Source organism: Plutella xylostella, chromosome 22 (genome assembly GCF_932276165.1).
Source record: "Plutella xylostella chromosome 22, ilPluXylo3.1, whole genome shotgun sequence".
NCBI lineage: Eukaryota > Metazoa > Arthropoda > Insecta > Lepidoptera > Plutellidae > Plutella > Plutella xylostella.
The window spans coordinates 1-21,021 of NC_064002.1; the positions used below are offsets into that span (position 1 = coordinate 1).

General features: G+C 49.2%; 1 protein-coding gene across 3 annotated transcripts; it reads right to left on the reverse strand.

Annotated features, from left to right (window-relative positions):
- Positions 1–1,546: 1,546 nt before the first annotated feature.
- On the reverse strand, positions 1,547–20,754 carry LOC119690480 (glycogen debranching enzyme). Of its 3 annotated transcripts, none has more exons than XM_048628857.1 (19): positions 20,515–20,754; positions 18,085–18,317; positions 17,727–17,821; positions 17,121–17,367; positions 16,594–16,774; positions 16,220–16,360; positions 14,527–14,742; positions 11,391–11,653; positions 10,344–10,487; positions 9,867–9,935; positions 9,292–9,486; positions 7,825–7,945; positions 7,515–7,647; positions 6,835–7,100; positions 5,145–6,533; positions 3,484–3,594; positions 2,505–3,173; positions 2,009–2,272; positions 1,547–1,754 (listed from the first exon to the last, which is right to left on the reverse strand). In XM_048628857.1, exons 2-19 carry the CDS (start codon positions 18,309–18,311, stop codon positions 1,698–1,700), a joined length of 4,788 nt encoding a protein of 1,595 aa, XP_048484814.1. In that variant the 5' UTR covers positions 18,312–18,317; positions 20,515–20,754; the 3' UTR covers positions 1,547–1,697. The 3 variants fall into 3 exon arrangements, with proteins under 3 accessions (XP_048484814.1, XP_048484812.1, XP_048484813.1); XM_048628855.1 differs by lacking the exon at positions 20,515–20,754 and adding an exon at positions 20,255–20,410; XM_048628856.1 differs by lacking the exon at positions 20,515–20,754 and adding an exon at positions 18,628–18,849.
- Between the last annotated feature and the right edge of the window lie 267 nt (positions 20,755–21,021).

Sequence of the window (21,021 nt, forward strand, 5' to 3'; positions counted from 1 at the left end):
ATACCGCTTAGCATCGCAGTTACCGCTTCAGACGTACTTCCTGTACGAGTAAATACTCCTATCGACTTCCTGTGCGTTTATGTAATGCAATCCGACAGTAAGTATCAACCATCATCAGCTAATTGTACGTACCCATGTATACACTAGCCTAAGTTAATAACACAACAACACCAGGTTATACCAATAGGTAGGCAGGTTAGAGCTATCACACAACACATAGACACAATTTAACACCGAGACTATTAGACATTATACAGTAAAAGTATCTATTATACCTATCACATAGATAGTAGCAGCAAACATAGTTATTTAAACAATTAGATAAGCCACATTTTAAACATTGTAATATATTAAAATCACCTAGGTATACTATATTATAATAAAACCTTAAAATGGCACTTTGTAGTAACTTATAGATAATACAGAATATAAATTAACAGTTAGTTACTTACTTAATTATATTATAATTTACAATATTTTTGTAGTATGCAAATAAAAGTGAAAATATTAAAATATCAAAAACTTAACCAGCATCAAGCTGATGACTCAACGTGCGCGGTTTCGAGAGCAAGTGCGCCGGCTTGGTGCGAGCGTCTTGCACCCCGTGCTAGGCCTTATGCATCACATAAGATACTGACACAGAGTCGTGCTCGGCCCGACCAGCGCCGCTACTGCAGGCTCAGGAAGAAGAACGTGAGCAGCGACAGCACGTACAGCGCGCCGCTGTACAGCAGCATGACGCGCGTGCTGCGCCGCACCGCGCGCTCCCCCCCGCCCCCGCGCCCGCCCCCGCCCCCGCGCCGCCCGCCCAGCAGCGCGCGCCCGGAGCCGTTGTTGAGCGCGGCCACGCTGGTGTTGAGGCGCTTCTTCTCCCGCGTCTTGTCGCGCGGCGGCGCGCTGGCGGCGAGGTTGGCCGCGCTGATGCGCGCCGCCGGCTTCAGCAGCGCGCTGTAGTAGTCCACCGCGTCGCTCCCCGCGTCCCTGCCCCCGCCGCCGCCGCGCTCGTACTCGCGCAGCAGCAGCTCGTCGTCGGACAGCGCGAAGTCCGGCAGCGGCAGCGACAGCGCGGGCGCGGGCGGCGGCGGCGGCGGTGCGCGCGAGCTCAGCGCCTCGAGCGGCGGCGGCGGCGGCGGGCGGCGCGGCTGGCGGTACTGCAGCGGGCGCAGGGGCGGCGGCCGCGCGGCCCACGCCTCGTCCTCGCCGCTCCACTGCCACGCCTCCTCCATCATGAGTATGTAGGGCGGCGGCGGGCGCGGGCGGGCGCGCGGGGCGGGGCGCGGCGCGGGGCGGGGCGGCAGGGCCAGCAGGCCGGCGCGCGGCGGCGCGGGCGGCGGGTCCAGCGCCAGGTGGTGGCGGCGCTGGGCGGGCGCGGCGGGCAGCAGCGGGCCGCCCAGCAGGTCGGCGTGCTGGGGCGGGCGGCGGCGCGCCAGCAGCGGGCGGCGCTCCAGCAGCCAGCGGTCGCTGTACACGACGGTGGCGAGCGAGTCCCGCGCGGCGCCGCTGAGCCGGTTGTAGACGGCGCGGGACAGGCGGCGCAGCGCGGGGGGGGCGCGGGGGGCGCGGGCGCGGCGCAGCGCGGCCAGCAGGCGGCGGCGGCGCGGCGCGGGCTCGTAGGGCTCGGCGTACAGGCTGGCGGGGCGCGGGGCGCGGGGCGCGCGGGGGGGGCGGGGCGCGCCGTGCCACACTCGCGCCGCGCGTCAGTCGCTGGCCGGCAGCGCCCGCGACCGCTCCGCCTCGCGCAGGTCGTATAGCGTCTGAAACACATCATTATTTATTTGAAGTTGGTGCCATATTTCCAAATTAAAGTCGGTTGGTACAAAATGTATTTAAAATTTGACTTAAATACAATTTGACTTTAATACAAGTGACCCTAAAAAACAATAGGAAAATCGGTTTCGTCGTATGGGAGCTTAGCTACCACATATAGTTACACAGAGAACTTATAACACTTTGTTCTTTCGGGGAGGGTTAAAAATGGAAGATATAATGATGAAGAGGTAGTAGTGACCTCGAGCAGCGTAGCGGAGCTCCAGGCTTGTGTGGGGCAGGCGTGGGGACACGGCCGGCCGCCCGCCTGCGTGAGCTCGGGCACGCCGCGCCACGGGGACGCCTGCAGCGCTGCCCACGCACCGCCCAGCGCCGCCCGCACCTCCACGCGCGCCGCCCCGCCCCCCGCCGCCCCCGCGCCGCCCAGTGCCAGCCGCGCGCGTAGGTAGCAGCCCAGCACCCAGCCCCACTCCGGGCCCTGGTGGTAGTTGAAGCCGTGCGCCACCTGCACACACACCGCATGTTACTGATATTCTCTGCTATGACGGACTTTGGTAACTGATGAAATAACGGACAATGTCTTTAGGAAACATATGCTAGACAGTAATCAGTTATGTATAATGTATAATGAAGTAAATGTCATATACACTACTTTTGTTTCCTTATTATATTTTGATGAAATTTAAAATTCTCTCTATGATAGTAACAATCTTAGTGGTGGTGGTGGTGATGCGTACCTTGGGGTCGGTGGAGTTGTTGTCGTTGTCGTAGTCGCCGGCGTAGGCCCAGTCGTCGGGGTCGAGCGTCTTGAGCCCGAGCGGGCCCAGCAGCAGGCGGCGCGCCGTGTCCAGCGCGGCCCGCGCGTGCGCCGCGTGGAACAGCGCCGGCGACACGGCCATGGCCACCACGTAGTTGCAGCGCAGCTGGTAGTCGGCCCACGGCTGCGACGCGCCCACCGAGTCCTTGTACATGAGGCGGCGGTGCACGAGGTCGGGCCGCGCCTCGCCCGCGCCGCTCTCCGCGCCCACCCAGAAGCTGCGCTCGAAGTGTCGCTCGATGCGCTCGGCCCACTGCGCCCAGGTCCAGGCGGCGGCGGCGGGCGGCGGGCGCGCCACGCCGGCGTGCCGGTAGCGCCCGGCGGCGTGCGCCCGCTGCAGCCAGCGCGCCGCGGCGTGCGCCAGCGCCACCAGCTCCACGGCGCTGCCGTCGCGCGGCGTGGCGGGGCGCCCGCGCGTGCCCGCCGCCTCCGACGAGCCCATCTTGTCCATCCAGGTGCCCGCGTTGGCGTCGTTGCCGCCGAAGGGGAAGCCGGTCTCGGGGTGCACGCCCAGCGCCACGGTGAACCCGCGCTCCGTCATGTGCGCGTCGATGCCGCGCCCCGCGTCGCGCTCGCGGAACACCACGCCCTGACCATCAACATCATTATCATTTATTTATTGCAACTATGTGAGTTTTACATGTGGGATTAGAACAGAACGCAAGGTGACGGGAATATCTATGTCGATGAATGACAGAGAAGAGTGTGAAAGACGTACGAAAGACGGACAGACGGTTGTCAATATTTCTTTGATTTTATTTCTAACATTCTAACCCGTATAACAAAAGTGAATTAAATACCAACATCTCTTTTAATTCCACATACATGGTTAGACCTCTGACTACCCCCTTCGGGGACTATAGTGGTGAGCATGTGTATCTATGTAGCGGTGAGTGTACCTGGAAGTGCCTGTTGAGGATCTCCTGCGCCACGTCCTGCAGCGGCTGGTCGGCGGCGCCGGGGGGCGCGGGGGGGGACTCGTCCGTCGGGAACAGCCGCGACACCGGCTCCTGCACACACGAACAAACATCATTACTGAGTCCCGCAGGCAATAATAATTGAGGTCGAAAACATGTTGATTATGGTTAAGTCAAGTATAAATGTTTTATATTTATGTGCTGTTCTTTGGTGTCAAATAAATACATAATAACCGACGTAGGCTATCACTGGTCAAACCGACGTAGACTATCACAGGCCAAGCCTGAAGTAAGCTATCACTGGTCACATATAACGCTCAGACACTGAGGACCAACGAGAGGCTCACTGAGCTTGAAGAAGAATTGACCAGGCTGCACTGGGGCGCGGTTTAATTTTAACGATATTCTTAGCATTTAAGAATATTGTTTATCATCCTGTTAGTAGTTTAGTATCATCTCATCATTTTCGTTTAATTGAGTTTTTATCTAAAATCAGTTTGTTTCTTTATCCAGTGCGGGAGTATGTACGGAACACCGTACATGGTTAAGTAGATACCTAATTATTTCTGCAACATCATCAGTTCGCGCGTCAACTTACTTTTAATATAATTTACTTTAGTTCACGTTTGTATCGGAATCACGGTTGACGCGCACTCATTATCATTTAACTATAATCTATCATTAGGATAGTCTTTCGGAAAATAAATATTTCTCTTATATTAACATCATCTTAATTATTCTTATAATCTCAATTATTATCCTCACTATCAATCAGTTGGAAACCCCAAGAGTTCATACTTTTATTGGCATTATATTTTGTTGGCCATGAAAGTACACACTTAAATGCATCATATATACTTTTATTAGTTACTTTTAGTGTTCAAATACAAAAAAAAAGTTTTGATGTCAATGATGTGATTTTTTTTGTGTTCAATATTTCAAAAACACTTCTTAAGCAATGAATATTTCTGTAAGTAAATTTAACTATAACCATGTTTGTCTAAGTATATTATTTTAAATTTGGCTTTTTTTTACAATACTTAAGTAGGTATAACAAAATTTTAAATAGAAAAATTTTAAAAATGATTTACTTATGTAATATTTTTTTTTCGAAATGAGGAAGACCAGGTGCAGTGTGGCAACACCTTTCCTACATACATACTAAACATACACGTCATATATTCAACCACTCTTAATAAAGTCATTCACACATCAACCGTCTTCCTCATTGCGCGTCCTTACAATATCAACGGCGAATACATCTCTCTCCTTCGGTTTACGACGATATTGTGGTTATGGCAAATCGTTGGAAGACCTCAGCAAAATGCTCTAAGACCTCAATCGGGTTTCCCAACTAGTAGGCCTCAAAATGAATATGGACAAGACGAAAGTCATGGCCAATTCTAAGGTAGCGCCCACCTCCATATCCATATGGAACTCGATTCTCGAAGTGAAGCCGGACACATTGCTCGAAGGACTAATGGTCGGTGGAGCAGAAGAGTCCTCTAGTGGAGATTACGTATCGGCAAGCGAAATCATTGGGGGAGGCCTATGTTCAGCAGTGGACGTCCTACGGCTGAGATGAATGAATGAATGAAATACTTAATGATATAGTTAGGAACATTTGGTAGGGTGGTCCTCACATTGAGTATCTGGTATCCGTCGGGCACGTGGTCGCAGTAGAGCTGCAGCGCGCGCAGCCACCACCACGCGGCGTCGCGGCAGTTGTAGCGCGCGCCGGCCCCGCCGTTGAGCAGGTTGGGCAGCAGCCCGTGCCGCGCCGCCGCCGCGAAGCCCAGCAGCAGCCAGCGCGCCTCCGCGTGCCGCCCCGGCAGCAGCAGCAGCCCCGGCAGCGCGATGAACGTGTCGCGGCCCCAGCAGCGCATGTAGCCCACCGCGAAGTGCGGCAGGCCCGCCGACAGCGTGGGCGCCGGCACGGGCGGGCGCGGCGGCGGCAGCGCGGGCGAGGCGGGCGGCAGGTCCGCCCCGGGCACCGCGCCCACCAGCTGCACCGAGGTCAGCGCCAGCGCGCGCGTGAGCGAGCAGCCGCCGCGCACCCAGCGGGACATGCGGGCCAGCGCCGCGCGCGCCGCCAGCCGCGCCGCCGCGCCCGCCACGCGCTCGAAGTAGCACGGCACCAGGTAGCGCGGCAGGCGGCCCAGCGGCGCCAGCGCGGCGCCCAGCGCGCCCCCCGCCGCCCGCAGCGCCGGCTCGCGCACCAGGCGGCTCGCCAGGTGCTCGGCCAGCCAGTCGCCGGCGCGCAGGTGCTGCGCCAGCGGGTGCGCCAGGTCCTGCCGCGCCGCCGCGTCCGCCAGCAGCGCGCCCGCGCCCGCCAGCCCCGCGTACACCAGCGCGCCGTGGCCCGGCACGTGGTAGGCGCCGCCGCCCGCCGCGCGCTCCTCCGCCTCGCAGCGGTACAGCAGCGCGTTGAGGTCCACGAGGCTGAGCGGCCGCAGCGCGTCGCGGAAGGGCTGCAGCAGCGCGGGCGCGGCCAGCTCGCGCAGCGCGGCGGCGGCGGCAGCGGGCGGCGCCACGCGCAGCACCAGCACGCTGCCGGGCCGCAGCTCGCGGAACGTCACCAGCGTGTCGTCGCCCTCCACCGCCGCCGCCTCCACCATGGCGCTGGCGGCCAGCGGCACGTGCTGCTGCATCCACAGCTCGTGCGTGACGGGCGCCAGCAGCAGCTCGGCGGCGGCGGGGGGCGCGGGGGCGGACGCGCCGTCGCGCAGCTCGGCCTCCAGCAGCACGTCCAGCAGGCGGCCCGGCACGCGCAGGGCGGGCGGGCGGCGGCGCGCGCCGGGCGCGGGCGGGCTGAAGGCGGTGTAGGCCACCACGATGACGCTGCGGCGGCTGCGCGGGTCGTGGCGGGTCACAGCCAGCACGTCGTGGTCCAGCTGGTCCACGTAGCTCTCGCAGTAGCCGTCGCGCGCGAGCTGCTGGTGCAGCTGGTTCAGCGCGCGCCGCGCCGCCGTCATCCCCGCCGGGGCCTGCTCCGCCAGCGGGTACAGCCGCCGCTCCGACACCACGTCCACCTGCACAGACCACACACACACTGCATTCAACTATTGTACAATAAAATTTTCATACTCATTTAAAATCAATTACGTTAGGTATAAATCTCGCGCTATTCCGTCTGGCGTAGAGGAGCGTCCCCTGGGTGGCGGATAGGGGAATGGTCGGTAGCACATCCTAGATACGCTAACCGGCTAAGTCTGATGGACTCAACAAGTAAGTAAGGTATAAAAATGTACCTTCTAACAAATATAGCTACATCACGTAAGAATTACACGTTTGCTTTAAAAATCTCAAAAAAATGGTGACAAGATGGTGTACCTGGTAAGGCAGCAGCTGGTCGTAGCCGCGCGTGGAGCCGGCGGCGGCGGCGGCGGCGGCGCACAGCGCGGCGGCGGGCAGCGCGTCCAGCACGCAGCGGCGCGCGGCGGGCGGCGGGTTGTCGTGCGTGAGGTCCAGCAGCAGCGCGGGGGCGGGCGCGGGGCGCGCGGGGCGGCGGCGGCGCGGCGTGAACGAGCCCACGGCCGGCCCGCCCCAGCGGTGCAGCTGCCGGCCCAGCTCCGTCGCGTCCCACGCCGACTGCGCCTCTGCACCGACAATCATAATATGTGACCCCATACTACAGAGAGCCTGTAATATAGTTATCGGATAGATAACTCCCAAAACCAGAGTGCAAATCATTAAAATAATATGTCTTTAAACAAATATCTGCCCCAACTGGGGATCTAACCCGGGACGTTCGGTCAAGGCCCACTACACCATTCGGTCGTCACTCGTGTGTCCCTGATAACCAGCGCTGTGCTGTGCCCTTTTGGTCACATGCATAGCTTATGCTGAGCCTACCCCTTTTATCATACAATAAAGATGACAAAATTTTGTACCACAAGTGTTTTCTTAGATTTTCATTTTAAAATATTGTTTTTTTTTCTACTTTGTCGGTGTATATGTATGTATGATAATAAACGGTTTCTATTCTATTCTGGTGGTCGAGTAGACTGTACCTCGGATGAGCATGGTGAGGCCGAGGCGGTTGACGAACAGCGCGTCGGTGAGCTCGCTGCTGGTGAACAGCTCGGCCGCCACCAGCAGCTCGGGGTTCACGGCGCGCGCGCAGTCCATCATGTACTCCGCCACCTGCACATAAACAACAATTTCATAAACGTTTATTCAGTGTGTGTGTGTGTGTGTGTGTGTGTGTGTGTGTGTGTGTGTGTGTGTGTGTGTGTGTGTGTGTGTGTGTGTGTGTGTGTGTGTGTGTGTGTGTGTGTGTGTGCGTGTGTGTGTGTGTGTGTGTGTGTGTGTGGTACGCACGTGCAGCGGCGTGGAGTGGCAGTTGTCGAGGCGCACGCCGTCGAACAGCTCGGCCGTCGTTTCCACGTACTCGCGCATGTGCGCCCACAGGTACGGGCTGTCCTCCGGCCGGGACCCGTAGCTGCGAACACACGGAAATGTTTATTTATACACGTATTTTGGTTCAGCCGTTACAAAGTTATACGACTTTAAGTTTTCAATATCAGAGGTAAGGATTTTCTGCTTGAATTGATCTTTTGGATCGTAATGGATCGTAACTCTGTGAATCGATTCCCGATCTAAATCGTATGGCTTTGAATCGATTTAATCGATCTTCTAAGATCGTATAAAAAAACACTTTTTAAATATATATTTTCGATGTAAATCGTATGGCTCGGAAGTCGGAATCGATCTCAAAAAGATCGTTAAATACAATAAAATACACAGCAAGCACACCATTTTATTATTTCTATAAAAAAGTTGTGTAAGCTGCAGGTGCAACCTGTCTGTATTTAAACTTAAGTATATATTTTTTAATAAACGCCCTGAATCTAGCCTATTGCGACTAAACTAAGCCGTGCAATGGGAAAGAAAACCAAGTAAAACTTTGGCAGCTTAATCGAGTGTATCTGACTTAACCTGACCAATAAACTTATTGTGGGCCGACTACACCAACCAATAAGAACAGTAGAGCGATCCGGAAAAAACGCAGCATATTCTATTCGATAGTCTATTCGAAAGTGCTGTCAACCTGTCAACAACAAAATGGCGGTGTATAGATTTGCGAAAGTTTGACAGCTATCATTCCATAGGTCATTGTCAGAATAATATTATGTACTCTGTGGTCATTCTTTTCGAAACTCATTCGAAAGGCAAAAAGTGTTCGAAAGTGCTGTCAAGTTGACAATAGTCGCACTCGCATTCGATTCTATTCGTTAGCTCGAATTTTCGTGATACGGGTACTGGCGAGTTTCGTTTTCTAATGATACTATTTTTAACCGACTTCAAAAAAAGGAGGAGGTTCTCAATTAATTCTAATGAAATTTAGAACGTAAATATAGTTCTTATAACAAAAAAATATTATGGTGACCTTGAGCTGATCTGATGATTGAAACGGAAGGCAGTCAAAGGAACTCCTCAGCGGTATATAGCAACTACCTCGTGTTTAGGCTTGAATGATTCGTATTGACTAGTAGGACTTATTGGTATCATTTGCATCTTACTTTTGATTGAATATTATTGAAAATTAACTAAAAACAATAAAATAAAATAATAATTTAGAAAATAAAAAAACCGACTTCAAAAAACCACTAAAATGTAAGAAATAATTTACATCAATTTTATGTGACATTACAAATATACCTAAGCAGGAACCGATCTTTTTTGAAGTTGGTGCCATATTTCTTCAGATTACTTTGTCACCGCATCAACTTCCAAAAGATCGATTCAGATCGGGCATCCCTAGCCGGGGGGTTGGTTGGTGCGTACCGGAGCTTGACGCTGTCGGCCCAGGCGATGAGCTCGCGGCGCAGGTACACCTGCGTGTCGGCGGCGAAGTCCAGCAGGGGGTCGATGTCCATGACCCAGCCGTTGTGCGCGCACACGCGGCCCGCCGCCGCGCCCCACACCGCCGCCTCCGCCGCCGCGCCCGACGCCAGCGACCCCGCCGGCCACGTGAAGTATCTGACAAACATTATTTTTTCATTTTTATTTATTTAATCCTTTATTGCACAAATATATAAATAAGTGTACAAAGGGTGGACTTAATGCCAAAAGCAATTTCTACCAGTCAACCCACAGGAAGTACAGGAGAAATTATTCATTATATTACAAAACTTACACCCAACATAAGCATGTATATTTTTTTATACACAACGAATAGTAAAAAGAGAAGCCAATTAAAAGGTTTCACTAATAATTTACAAATTAAAAAGCCAGGGTCGATGAAACCGATGTTGAAAATCAACACCGATAAGCTTATATACTTGCTACACAAAAAACGCATACAAATTTAGTAGGTATATAGCGGTAAACTGCAAGGTTAGATGGTAGTATTAACTCACTTTGGTACAAGAGGATTTTTCTCGCTGACTTCTCCAAGTTTAGGCCCGTCTGCTTGGATGTAATGGTATCTGAAAATATTATAGAAATTACAAGTCAGCATTTATTTATTAAAATATTTATTGCACTTAATTAAATTTGTAAATAGGTGAACTTAATGCTAATATCATTCTGTTCAGGTTAGCGTCGATGGAGTTAGTGCGGACTTGGACCTTATTATAGTACCAGATGGTGTGATGCAGGTCCCCTTTGCGATTGATCAAACTCATTCGGAACAAAGTCGTGTTATTGTGTATAAAACCAGCGATTTCTTTAAAATAGTTAACTCTCTGGTTTATTAATATACTTATACATAATTATATTAATAAAAATAAATGCGATCTTTCAGAGAGACTCCAAGCATAGCTCTTTCCATAGCTCGCTGAGTGACCTTCAGTTTGTGAACCATTCTGAATAAGTGTTATAACTGTGTACAGTACCGTACGCCGGCGACGATGTTGTTTATCGCAGCGGCGAGGTGCGCCTCGAGCTGCGCGGCGGCGGCCTGGTTGAGCGCCTGCAGCCGCGCCCGCAGCGACTCCGCGCAGCGCCGCACGCGCGCCTCCTCGTCGTAGCACTCCGCCCTGCCGGCACACGTTACTAGTGGTTAGTGGTCCCGGGTTCGATTCCCGGCTGGGGCAGATATTTGTTTAAACACAGATATTTGTACTCGGGTCTTGGGTGTTGATATTTATATTTAGGATCTATCTATCTATGTATTTGTGTAGATATATCAGCTGTCCGACACCCATAACACAGGTTCTGCCTAGCTTGGGGTCGGATGGCCGTGTGTGAGATGTCCCCACATATTTATTTATTTTATGTTGCACGCTACTCATGACAGCTGACAGCACAGTAACACCCCGTTCACACTAGTCGTAAGTCGCATAAGACTAAAAGCTCGAATGCTCTGGTTACCATACACTTTATATGGAGCTGTTCACTGATTTTTGAGAAAGTGTATGGTGACCAGAGCATTCGACTTTTACTGTGCTACCACAAAAAACTTTAAACACTGTTTAACCAGTGTTTAAAACGAAATTTGACAGATGTTGTAGGCGTTAGACAACGCTAAACATCTGTTAAATACTGTCTAAGTTTTTGTGGTAAGGCTGTTAGTCTTTTAGACTTAAGACTACTTTGAACGGGCTGTAAGGGTTTTTTAATAATGTATCAATCTATTTCAAGAAAATACTAACATTAGCAGTAACTGTAGTACAAGTTATGAAAAGCCAGACCAGCTCATACCTAGAAGCGGTCCATAGTCAGAGAGGCCCAAGAGTAAGGGAAGTCGTGCCCAGAGCTCAACTTGCTGGCCACCGGCAGAGAAAAGTGGAAGCACCCGGTGTTAGACCCTGTCTCCTCGGAGTAGCGGGAATGAAGAAAAGAAAAAAAAAACATACACTCACGCCTTGTTCTAATGTACTCCCTTGCGGGGTAGGCAGAGGGAAGAAGGGTATGAAGAAAAGAAGCTATGAAAAACTCACCAATAAACGTTGTAGAGCTGCAGCGCCAGGTCCATGTCGACGGTGGACTTGAGCCGGCGGTACTGCGGGTCCTGCACGAGGCGCAGCTCGGCCCCCGCGTCTCCCCCCGTGCCCCCCGCAGCGCCCCCCGCGCCCCCCGCGGGCGGCACGCGGCGCCGCGCCTGCGCCGTGAAGGCCTGCAGCAGCGCGTCCGCGTCGCAGCAGAACAGCTCGTGCAGCCGCAGCTCCGGCAGCACCGCCGACGACAGCACGTGCCGCAGCGCCTGCACACACACACACCGGGCTGTACACACACTGCCATAAGAGGTTACATAGCTGGGACAATATGACATTTTCAATAGTCTGATGAAATTAAGCAACTCATTAGCCAAAAAGCTGCAGCCAAATCTAGGTTTAAGTGTAGCTCATCTGACAGAAATAGGCAGAAATACACTGCTATACGTAATCACTGCAATAAGGTGTGTAGGGATGCACAACGACGCCATATTCACGAATCGGTTCAAAACGGTGACCCAGCTAAAGTCTGGAATTTCCTCAGGTCGCTAGGAGTTGGTAAATCTCGTTCTGATTCTATTCCCAAGGACATAGACATTAACTGTCTTAACCAGCATTTCACATCCTCTGTGGCCATGGATAGTGCTACTAAACACAACACACTGAATTTTCTTTCATCTCAACCAACTCCTGACATTTCCTTATTTAACTTCAGTGACTTTACCGATTGTGACGTTAAGAAGAGCATACTACATATCACATCGAACGCGATCGGTACTGACAGTATCAGTCGGAACATGGTTCTTCCTATTCTTGACATAATCCTCCCAGTAATCACACACATCCTTAACTATTCCATTTCCTCTAAAACATTCCCATCCGCTTGGAAAGATGCTCAAGTCACTCCCTTGCCCAAGAAATCCAATCCTTCTCTTGCTGACTTCCGTCCTATTTCCATCCTTCCCTTCCTTTCCAAGGTACTTGAACGTCTGGTCCATCATCAGCTGAATGCATTCCTAGTGCGAAACAACTTAATGAATCCGTACCAATCTGGGTTCCGCCCGGGACATAGCACTGTAACGGCCTTAGTGAAAATCACTGACGACGTTCGTCAGGGTATGGAGAACGGTGAGCTGACGGTGTTGTCACTACTCGATTTTAGCAATGCCTTCAATACAGTCGATTATGACATACTATTGGGGATATTGCGCTCTCTTAATGTATCTCCAGCGGTAATTGACTGGTTTCATAGTTACTTGCACGGGCGCCGGCAGCGAATCCGTATTGAGGAGTCATTCTCTCTATGGTGCAGCACAACGGCCGGAGTCCCGCAAGGTGGCGTGTTGTCCCCTCTTCTCTTTGCCATATTTATTAACAGTATTTCTAATCACTTATCTTCTTCCTACCACCTTTATGCAGATGATCTACAAATATACAGCCATGCGCCTTTATCAGATCTCTCCGTTGCAATCAACAGAACAAATACTGACCTGGAACATATTTTGACGTGGAGCAGTGACTTCGGCCTAAGAGTCAATCCGACTAAAACCCAGGTGATCATTCTTGGCAGCCCTAGATTTATTTCCATGATTGACTTCGATACCCTTCCACCAGTTATTTTTGATGGTGTACATATAGAGTGGAGTAAAGAAGTTAAAAACTTGGGGGTGTATCTGGACAGATCCATGACATGGAAAAAGCAGCTGGAAGTAGTTAGTAGAAAGATGTTTGCTTCAGCAGGTTCACTTCGCAGATTGCGGAATTTCTTGCCCACTTCCACCAAAATTGAGCTTTCTCAGTCTTTACTTCTACCTATTTTAGATTATGCCGATTCTTGCTATCCAGATTTAACTGAGGAGCAGTTAAATAAGCTTGAGCGACTCCAAAATTTTTCTATACGGTTTATATTTGGCCTACGCAAATATGACCATGTTTCCGACTTTCGCGCTAAACTCAAGTGGCTCCCTATTCGTCTTCGTCGCAATGCCCACATTCTTTCACTTTTATATTCCATACTCTTTAACCCAACATACCCCGCTTACTTAAAAGAACGCTTTCAGCTTCGTTGTGAATCTCACAACCTGACACTGCGCTCTACCCACAATCTCCGCCTTCATATCCCTCCTAATACCACTAAATTCTTCAGTGCTTCTTACACAGTTCGCGCTATCACTTTGTGGAATGATCTTCCTTCAAAAATCCGACAAGCACCAACTCTGGAAACCTTTAAGAGAATGGTGAAGGAACACTACCTTAAATCAACTGTTTAGCTGTTATCAGATCATTAAATAAATCATGTACTTATGTAAGTATAATATGTATGATATGTATGTGTATGTATATGATGTATGTATGTATGTATATGTATATATGTGTTTGTATATATTTATATATGTATTATATTGTATATAATTGTGTATTATAATACATGTAGTAGGCGTATGTACTTGTGTGTATATTTTTATTTTTATTTATATTTTGCTTATATTTAGTGTGTAGTTAGATAATAATAACTTAAATTATACTATATTCCTTGAGTAAGTACACTGTACCCCTTTTATATCTCTAGTCCATCCATCCAAAGGTTGTCTGGAAGAGATCGCTATAAGCGATAAGACCGCCTTTTGTACCCTAGTTAAGTGTCTATGTAAAATTGTTAATCATTTCTTGGTGTACAAATAAAGAGTACTCTATCTATCTATCTATCTAGTCTCCTAACTCAAGTGTAGCGAAGCGAGACTGTACACTTGATTATAAACGCTGATTAAATATAATATATTTATAATATATTTTACTGCACTGTTATTGAATTATTAGAGTTATTAGACGATAACAATATATAATGCACACACGTCGGTAGTTGGGTAGAGAGAGAGTGTTGCCAGACGACAAAATAACATAACATAAACTTTGGTGTTGCCAACACACAGTTAGCAAAATAGCCCAACAAAATGTATTAAATTTTTTTGCGTTTTAGAAAACGCAATGTTTAATTAGTTCTGGCCCTGTAGCACAGTGCGCTGTTAAGACGTGACAAGAGTTCTCCGTCGCACTCGCTCTTGAGGCTGCGCGATGTGAGTGAGTGCGATGCGAAACTCTTGTCACGTCTTAAATGCGCCCCGTACTAGCCCTTCTGGCGTACCTCGAGATGGCTCTCCTGGCTGATGGCCGGGGGCAGCGCGGGCGCGTGGTGGCCGGCGGCCACGGCGGCCCCGAGCCGCGCCAGCGCCGCGTCCAGCAGCGCCGCGGGGCGCAGGCGCGGCGTGGTCAAGCACGAGTACGCCGCCTCGGGGTGCTCCCACAGCCACGAGCTCTCGTTCGCCGTGTGGTTCAGCACCACGTCGCAGATCGACACCATCTACAAATAAATAAATAAAGTTTATTTTCAATAAAAAGTAGCAACAACGTTACAGACTTAATCTAAACAAAATAGGTTGAACAAATGCGTTGTGAGTTGAACCATCATGACCCTAAGCTAGGAATAAACCTGTATTATAGGGTTATGATGTTTCTCCGTTAGAATGAAACAGTAGGTAGGTACTAGGTTCTTATACAAATAAATCTATCAACAAAATACATGTATGAACACGAAACAACAGCACATACAGTTCCGTTTCCACGTTTGGAACTAAACCACCGAGGATTGTTTATATGTGATGGAGGTGCTGTGTCAGTGTCACAGCGCTCGAACGACATTACTGTCACTGTGTCAGTGTCTCCGGAGCCGCTTCGGGGCACTTCTGAGCAGAGCGGCGCCGGCGACACTGACTCAGCGACGACGGTAACTTTTGTATGAGCGCAGCGACACTGACTTGTTACTGTGACACTTCGGGCGAACAAAAATTACTGGCGCGGCGTCAGTGTCGCCGGAGCCGCTCCGCTCGGAAGTGAATCGAGAGGAGACTCGCGGCGGTCAAGTGAGTGTGGGTAGTTGGGTACATGGGAAATATTTTTTTTTTTATTTGAATTTTATTACTTATTAATTTAACACTTTAATTTTGTTATAAAATTTTAATTTTATAAATTTTTAATGTTTGTTGATTAAAATGTTGTATACGCCTGTAACTGGCATATCGTATTAGATGTAGGACTTCTTTCAATGTATCTTTTGAAACTGTAATAATATGTATGCTGTTGGTGTATCTACAACCCGCGCAAAGTTTCTAGACACCTGGCCCAAAAATCTACCCCTCCCCCGCTTCCCCGCGCGAGGCCCCGCTCTCGTCCTTTTGTAGCGTTAGCATAAATCCATCGCAATTTTATCGAAGAATTATCAGACGATTACAATAAATATTTTTATAACAAGTAGGTATCAACTTGAATACTTATATAAACAAATATTAATACATTTTATTACAGTATAACTAAAGTCAGGTAAGTATGTTTTTACCAGAATAATTTCAAATATCGGTGCGCTACATGTATATTATGGCGCCACTACACGTGCGCGGATGCGTCCGCAGATGCATCCGTAGATGACATCTGCAGACGTGTAGAGGGGGTGATTTGGGCATCAAAAACCGACGTCAAACGGATTGGTGGCAGATGCATCTGCAGACGTGTAGTGGAGCCAATATGTTTACGTTCTCGCAACAATTTTTTTAATAAAATTATTTCCATTATAACTGCGCAGTATGGCAAGGTTTATTATTTTTCTAGCCGAGCTTAATTATAAAAATACTGATAGCAAAGAAGAGAAAATAAATATTTTTGGTAATATCGATTTTACTTTTTTTGCACTCAGTACTAAAGACAAATGTCATTTAACCCAGGTGTCTAGTTATCTCGCCCGTCTTGTACCTATAATAAATTAAAATAATAAATTAAATACATACGTGCCACTCGCTGCGCATGCGCTGCAGCAGCGCGGCGAGGTCGGCGGGGTCGGCGCGGAACTGCGGGTCGAGCCGCCGCTGCTCCGCCAGGCTGTAGCCCGAGTCCGAGCCGCCGCGCTCCTGCACCGGCGTGAAGTGCACCTACGAAACAACACACCAACATTTAAAAAAAAAAAATTACAATTGCACGTGAAAGTAATTTGATTAAGTACCTACATTATCTTATTATACAGGTGTTGAAAAACTGGTAAGTATAAAAGACACCCTTTTTCAAGGGGTCAACTTGAGAAACTTCTGTTCTACATCCTTTGGAAATTCTTTCAACTGACTGAAAGATAGTAGGTAGTTAATAATAGTATTCGCATGTAACTGACCGCATTGTAGCCGGCGTCGCGCGAGACGGCGAGCGCCTGGTCCCAGCGCTCGAGCGGGCCGAGGCACTTGCTGAGCACGGTCTGCACCGCCAGCCCCGCCAGCGGCAGCGGCGCCCCGCCCGGCGCCAGCGTCGGCGCCACGTGGAAGAACCCCGACCCCGCCGGGCCCAGCCCCGTGGCGCTGCAACACACGCCACACTTACTACCACGTATTGCAGCAGGACCATCACCACAGAACAATAACGAGTCACTAGTATCACTCAATAGAAACGGGTGTAGATTTTCGGGCTAGCAGGATATTCATAATTTTATTACAGGAGGGAAGAGGGTAAACGTTTAGCCATTCTAAATAATAAATACGGCGATAAAAGTAAACCAAATATACAATAGATAATCATTATCACAAATAGTCAGTTTCCAGAATGACCATCTACAACACGCATTTCTACAGTGAGGGACTCGTTTATAAAAGTCAGATGACAGTAGGACGAGAACATACCCAACAATATAAAGTAAACGTGACGTACGTGGACTCGTAGACGAAGTAGAAGTGGAAGACGCCGGCGCGGCGCAGCTGCAGCTCGCAGTACATGTCGGTGTCCGACACCACGAGCCCCGAGCCCAGCAGCTCGGCCCCCGCGCCCCCCGCGTCGTCCCCCCACGCGTCCCCCGCGCCCCCCGCCTCGTCCCCCGCCGCCGGGATCACGTCGGGGTCGCGCCACCACGGCAGCAGGTAGTACTGGTTGCGCACGAACTCCGCCGACCCCTCCTCCGCTGAAACACAACACCACTGATGACGGCTTGCTTTATTAAACCAACCTACCGTAGTAGACTAAACGTAGATTTAGTGCCTCGCGTAAGATTTTTTCTACTTCTGCGCTAAACCACAACTTACACATAAGTTTAATTAATATAAACACAGCCGTCACTTGCAAAACTTGTAATTTACAGCGCCAGGAATTATAGAGTGAGGAATTTAAGGGGTGTACTGTTAGCACTCTTCGAGTGAAGTATCGCCTTTTTCCCATGTAGGTACCATCGGCATCGGCGCACACGACTGACAATCTTTTTAACCACGGCGACAAACCCTGTTATAGCACGTTATGAAGATAAATAAGTAATAAACAACTCACGGTCATCGGTGACGACATAGTTGGTGTAGAGGAAGACCTTGCGGCCCAGCAGGCTCGGGCCCGGCGCGAACTGCAGCGCCTCGCCCTTCTCGAACCTGCATTCATTACATTACAGGCAACATGAATGACAAGTTATAGTGCTGGATTCGTATCGCATCACTTTTGCTGACTGTATAGGTCCATATTAATGCTGTAGGTACACATAGCAGAAATTTATTTGTGAGACGAATGTTGGCAAAATGAGAGGCGGATTCGATTCCCATGGAATTTAAATGTAATACAGAAGTTTGTGTCCAGTTTGAGTAGTTCATAGAATGTGAGACATTAATACATATAGGTATGATTTTGTATGTGTTACCTGTAGATCGTAGAGTCGAGATGCTCAGCATGGTTGAGTGTGATGATGTGTATGGCGGGCAGCGGCGCGGGCTCGATCCACGCGTCCCCCGCGCCGCCCCCGTCCCCGCCCCCGCGCGCCGGCGACCCCCCACGGGCCGGCGACCCCGCGCGCGGCGACCCGGGCCGGGGCGACCCCGCGCGCGGCGACCCCGCCCGGGGCGAGCCCGCGCGACGCTCGATCGCCATCTGTCTCTGTAATAACAAACAACACACATATTGTGATCATGCGTCCTGTGTTCTACGGACCGCTATCTTCCTACCGACATCGTCATATTCATTTCGGAATTGGGAAGTTAGATAGTTTTTATCGGTACTCATTGCGACTACCTATGTTATGCCTATGAATTAAACAAAAAACTACTTTTGTACAGTAACAGCAGAGAGTTACGCAGCAACGTCCACGGGTTGAGTAGTGTGAGGGCGGGGCGTGCTGTGGGCTCGAGGCACCAGCTGCGGGGTGCAGTGCGGGCGGGCGGGGCGAGGGGCGAGGGGAGGGGGGCACCTTGTCCACGACGGCCTTCTCCTGGAACATCCTGGCGTAGTCTGCGCGCTCGCGGCTGCCCATGTCGCTGCAGTGAGCGCCGGCGCGCGCGCCGCCGCCTATATCACCTCCCGCGCCGGCTCCGGTTACCCGCCGCCCGCCGCGTGCCGCGCTCTTCACCACTCTATGCCTAGCACCACAAGGCTGCAGTTACATCGACGCAGCGGCGACGACACGCGTCCTCGAGCGGAACTCAACGCATTGTACCCAAACTGGATCCTCTGAGACAAAAGAGGTACTTTTGTACATCCATTGTATTTCTACTACACAAGTTTCTCTACGGTGTGTACCTATGTATGAAATGTAAGTATAATACTTAGGCAAACTATCTTTGTAGTGTCTAATGCTTGAACAGACCTCTGGCTATAAACTTACAAAGCCACTTTTATTAATATTTTTAGTTTTATTTGATGTTCACTCCTTTCTTGTATTATTATGAATTGGAGCCACAGTGAGGATGATGGAGATGGTGAGGTGACTACAGCCAGCACTCAGAGCCAGCACTTGTAGTCACTATTAAATTTGATTACAGTTTATAAAAATAACTGTTGTTTCTACATCTAAATTGTTGTTTGGAAGAGATTACTTTTAGTAATAAGCCTGCCTATTGAGCTATTTATTTTCTGGTTTATGTATGTGTGAAACAGTTTCTGTTTGGGTGCAATAACCGTCTGCAGACTCACTCTACACTTGCGATCTCTGTGGCAGAAGGTGTGGAGCTGCAATAGGACTCTGTAGCCATAGAAAAAGATGTAACACAAACTTCTTCCCATCAAATGAATTGAGGCTGCAACTATCACCTGATCAAGATGTCGTGGCCAATGATGCAATAATGAGTAAGTATTTTATCTTTAATTTATCAAAAAATCTTAACATTTGCAACTAACATTACTCAGATGACATTTTTAACTTCTTCAAACTTCTACAAAGTTTTCTTAAACTTTATCCGTGCTACCACAAAAAACTTTAAACACTGTTTAACAAGTATTTAAAACGAAATTTGACAGATTTTGTAGGCATTTGACAGCGGTAAACACCTGTTAAATACTGTCTAAGTTTTTGTGGTAAGGCCCTATATTTCTATGCATAGAGATGTCAAGTTGAAATGTGAAGCATAATAATATTAATAACTAACCGATGATGCTGTGCTAAAAAAGCACTATCTATGTTAATGTTAAAATAATAAAGAGGCCAAGAGCATGTCGGACACGGACATGTAGCCATAACATGAAATGACCATTTGACACAAAAAAAAAATCCATACATTACCATGTAGTTAGGACAACTGCACGTCATATGTTGGCCAAGTTGTATAAAAATAACTATGATTTTTGATACACAGCTTTGCTATAGTTGATGATGATTATGGAGCACGGAGCAAAGGTAAGCTATACAGGAGCACTATACTTAAAGGCAAATCTAGCCAACATGGACCATGAAATTGTTTGAGAATACAAGTTAGATTAGAAAAATTCGTGTTCTATGGAAAAACTGTATGGCCTGGCCATAACAGTAAAAAGAGTTGAATTAAAAAGTGCATAATAATGTTCAGACAGAGAAGGAATGAGCATAATATGTCTATGAGCACCTTGAGCCAGGTCCAGAGCAGAGCGGCTCGCACCAGCAACCGCCGCGCCGCCCGCAGCAGCCACCACATCGAGCCCGCAGCGCGCCCGCAGACACACGGCGCGCCTCGACCCCGCGCCGCCGCGCGACGCAGCGATAACATTATAACCCGACTGTACATACCTACCGTTCAAGGCCAATTCTCCTTGGGAACACACTAAAAACTAGATACGAGACATTATAGGTACTTAAATAAAACTTTTAGAGGTCGCATTAACTTACACAAACTTTTCAAGTGACGGTTTTCAAACTTTTAAACATCGGCTCTGTAAGTTTTTGAATGTATACTCGTCAACGGCACACACTTGAATAATTTACAGTACAATATACCGACTAGTTTTACCGCAGCACATTGTTTTCTGAAGATTTTATGTATTTCAGCGGCACAGGCTGAAGGTGACCTTCATTGATTGTTTTCAAAAGTTTGACAGTTCAAGAAAAGATTCCTGACTTGACTTTGACAGTTGACATTAGATAAACATTTACGAACATAAGTACCAGACACAAATGGATGAAATCACAAGCTAAGAATAATAACGGCCTCACTCGTATGTAACTTTGACCTAAGATTATGTGATAGGCTGATAGCATAATTAAAAACATCATAGTAGGTGCTTACCTAACCAATGTATATCATCTGCTATAAGTAAATAAAATAAATACAGGATGTTTTCAGGCCGAGACCCGAGAGTATCTACACAGTATCGAGAAACACGCAAAGGCCTTCCG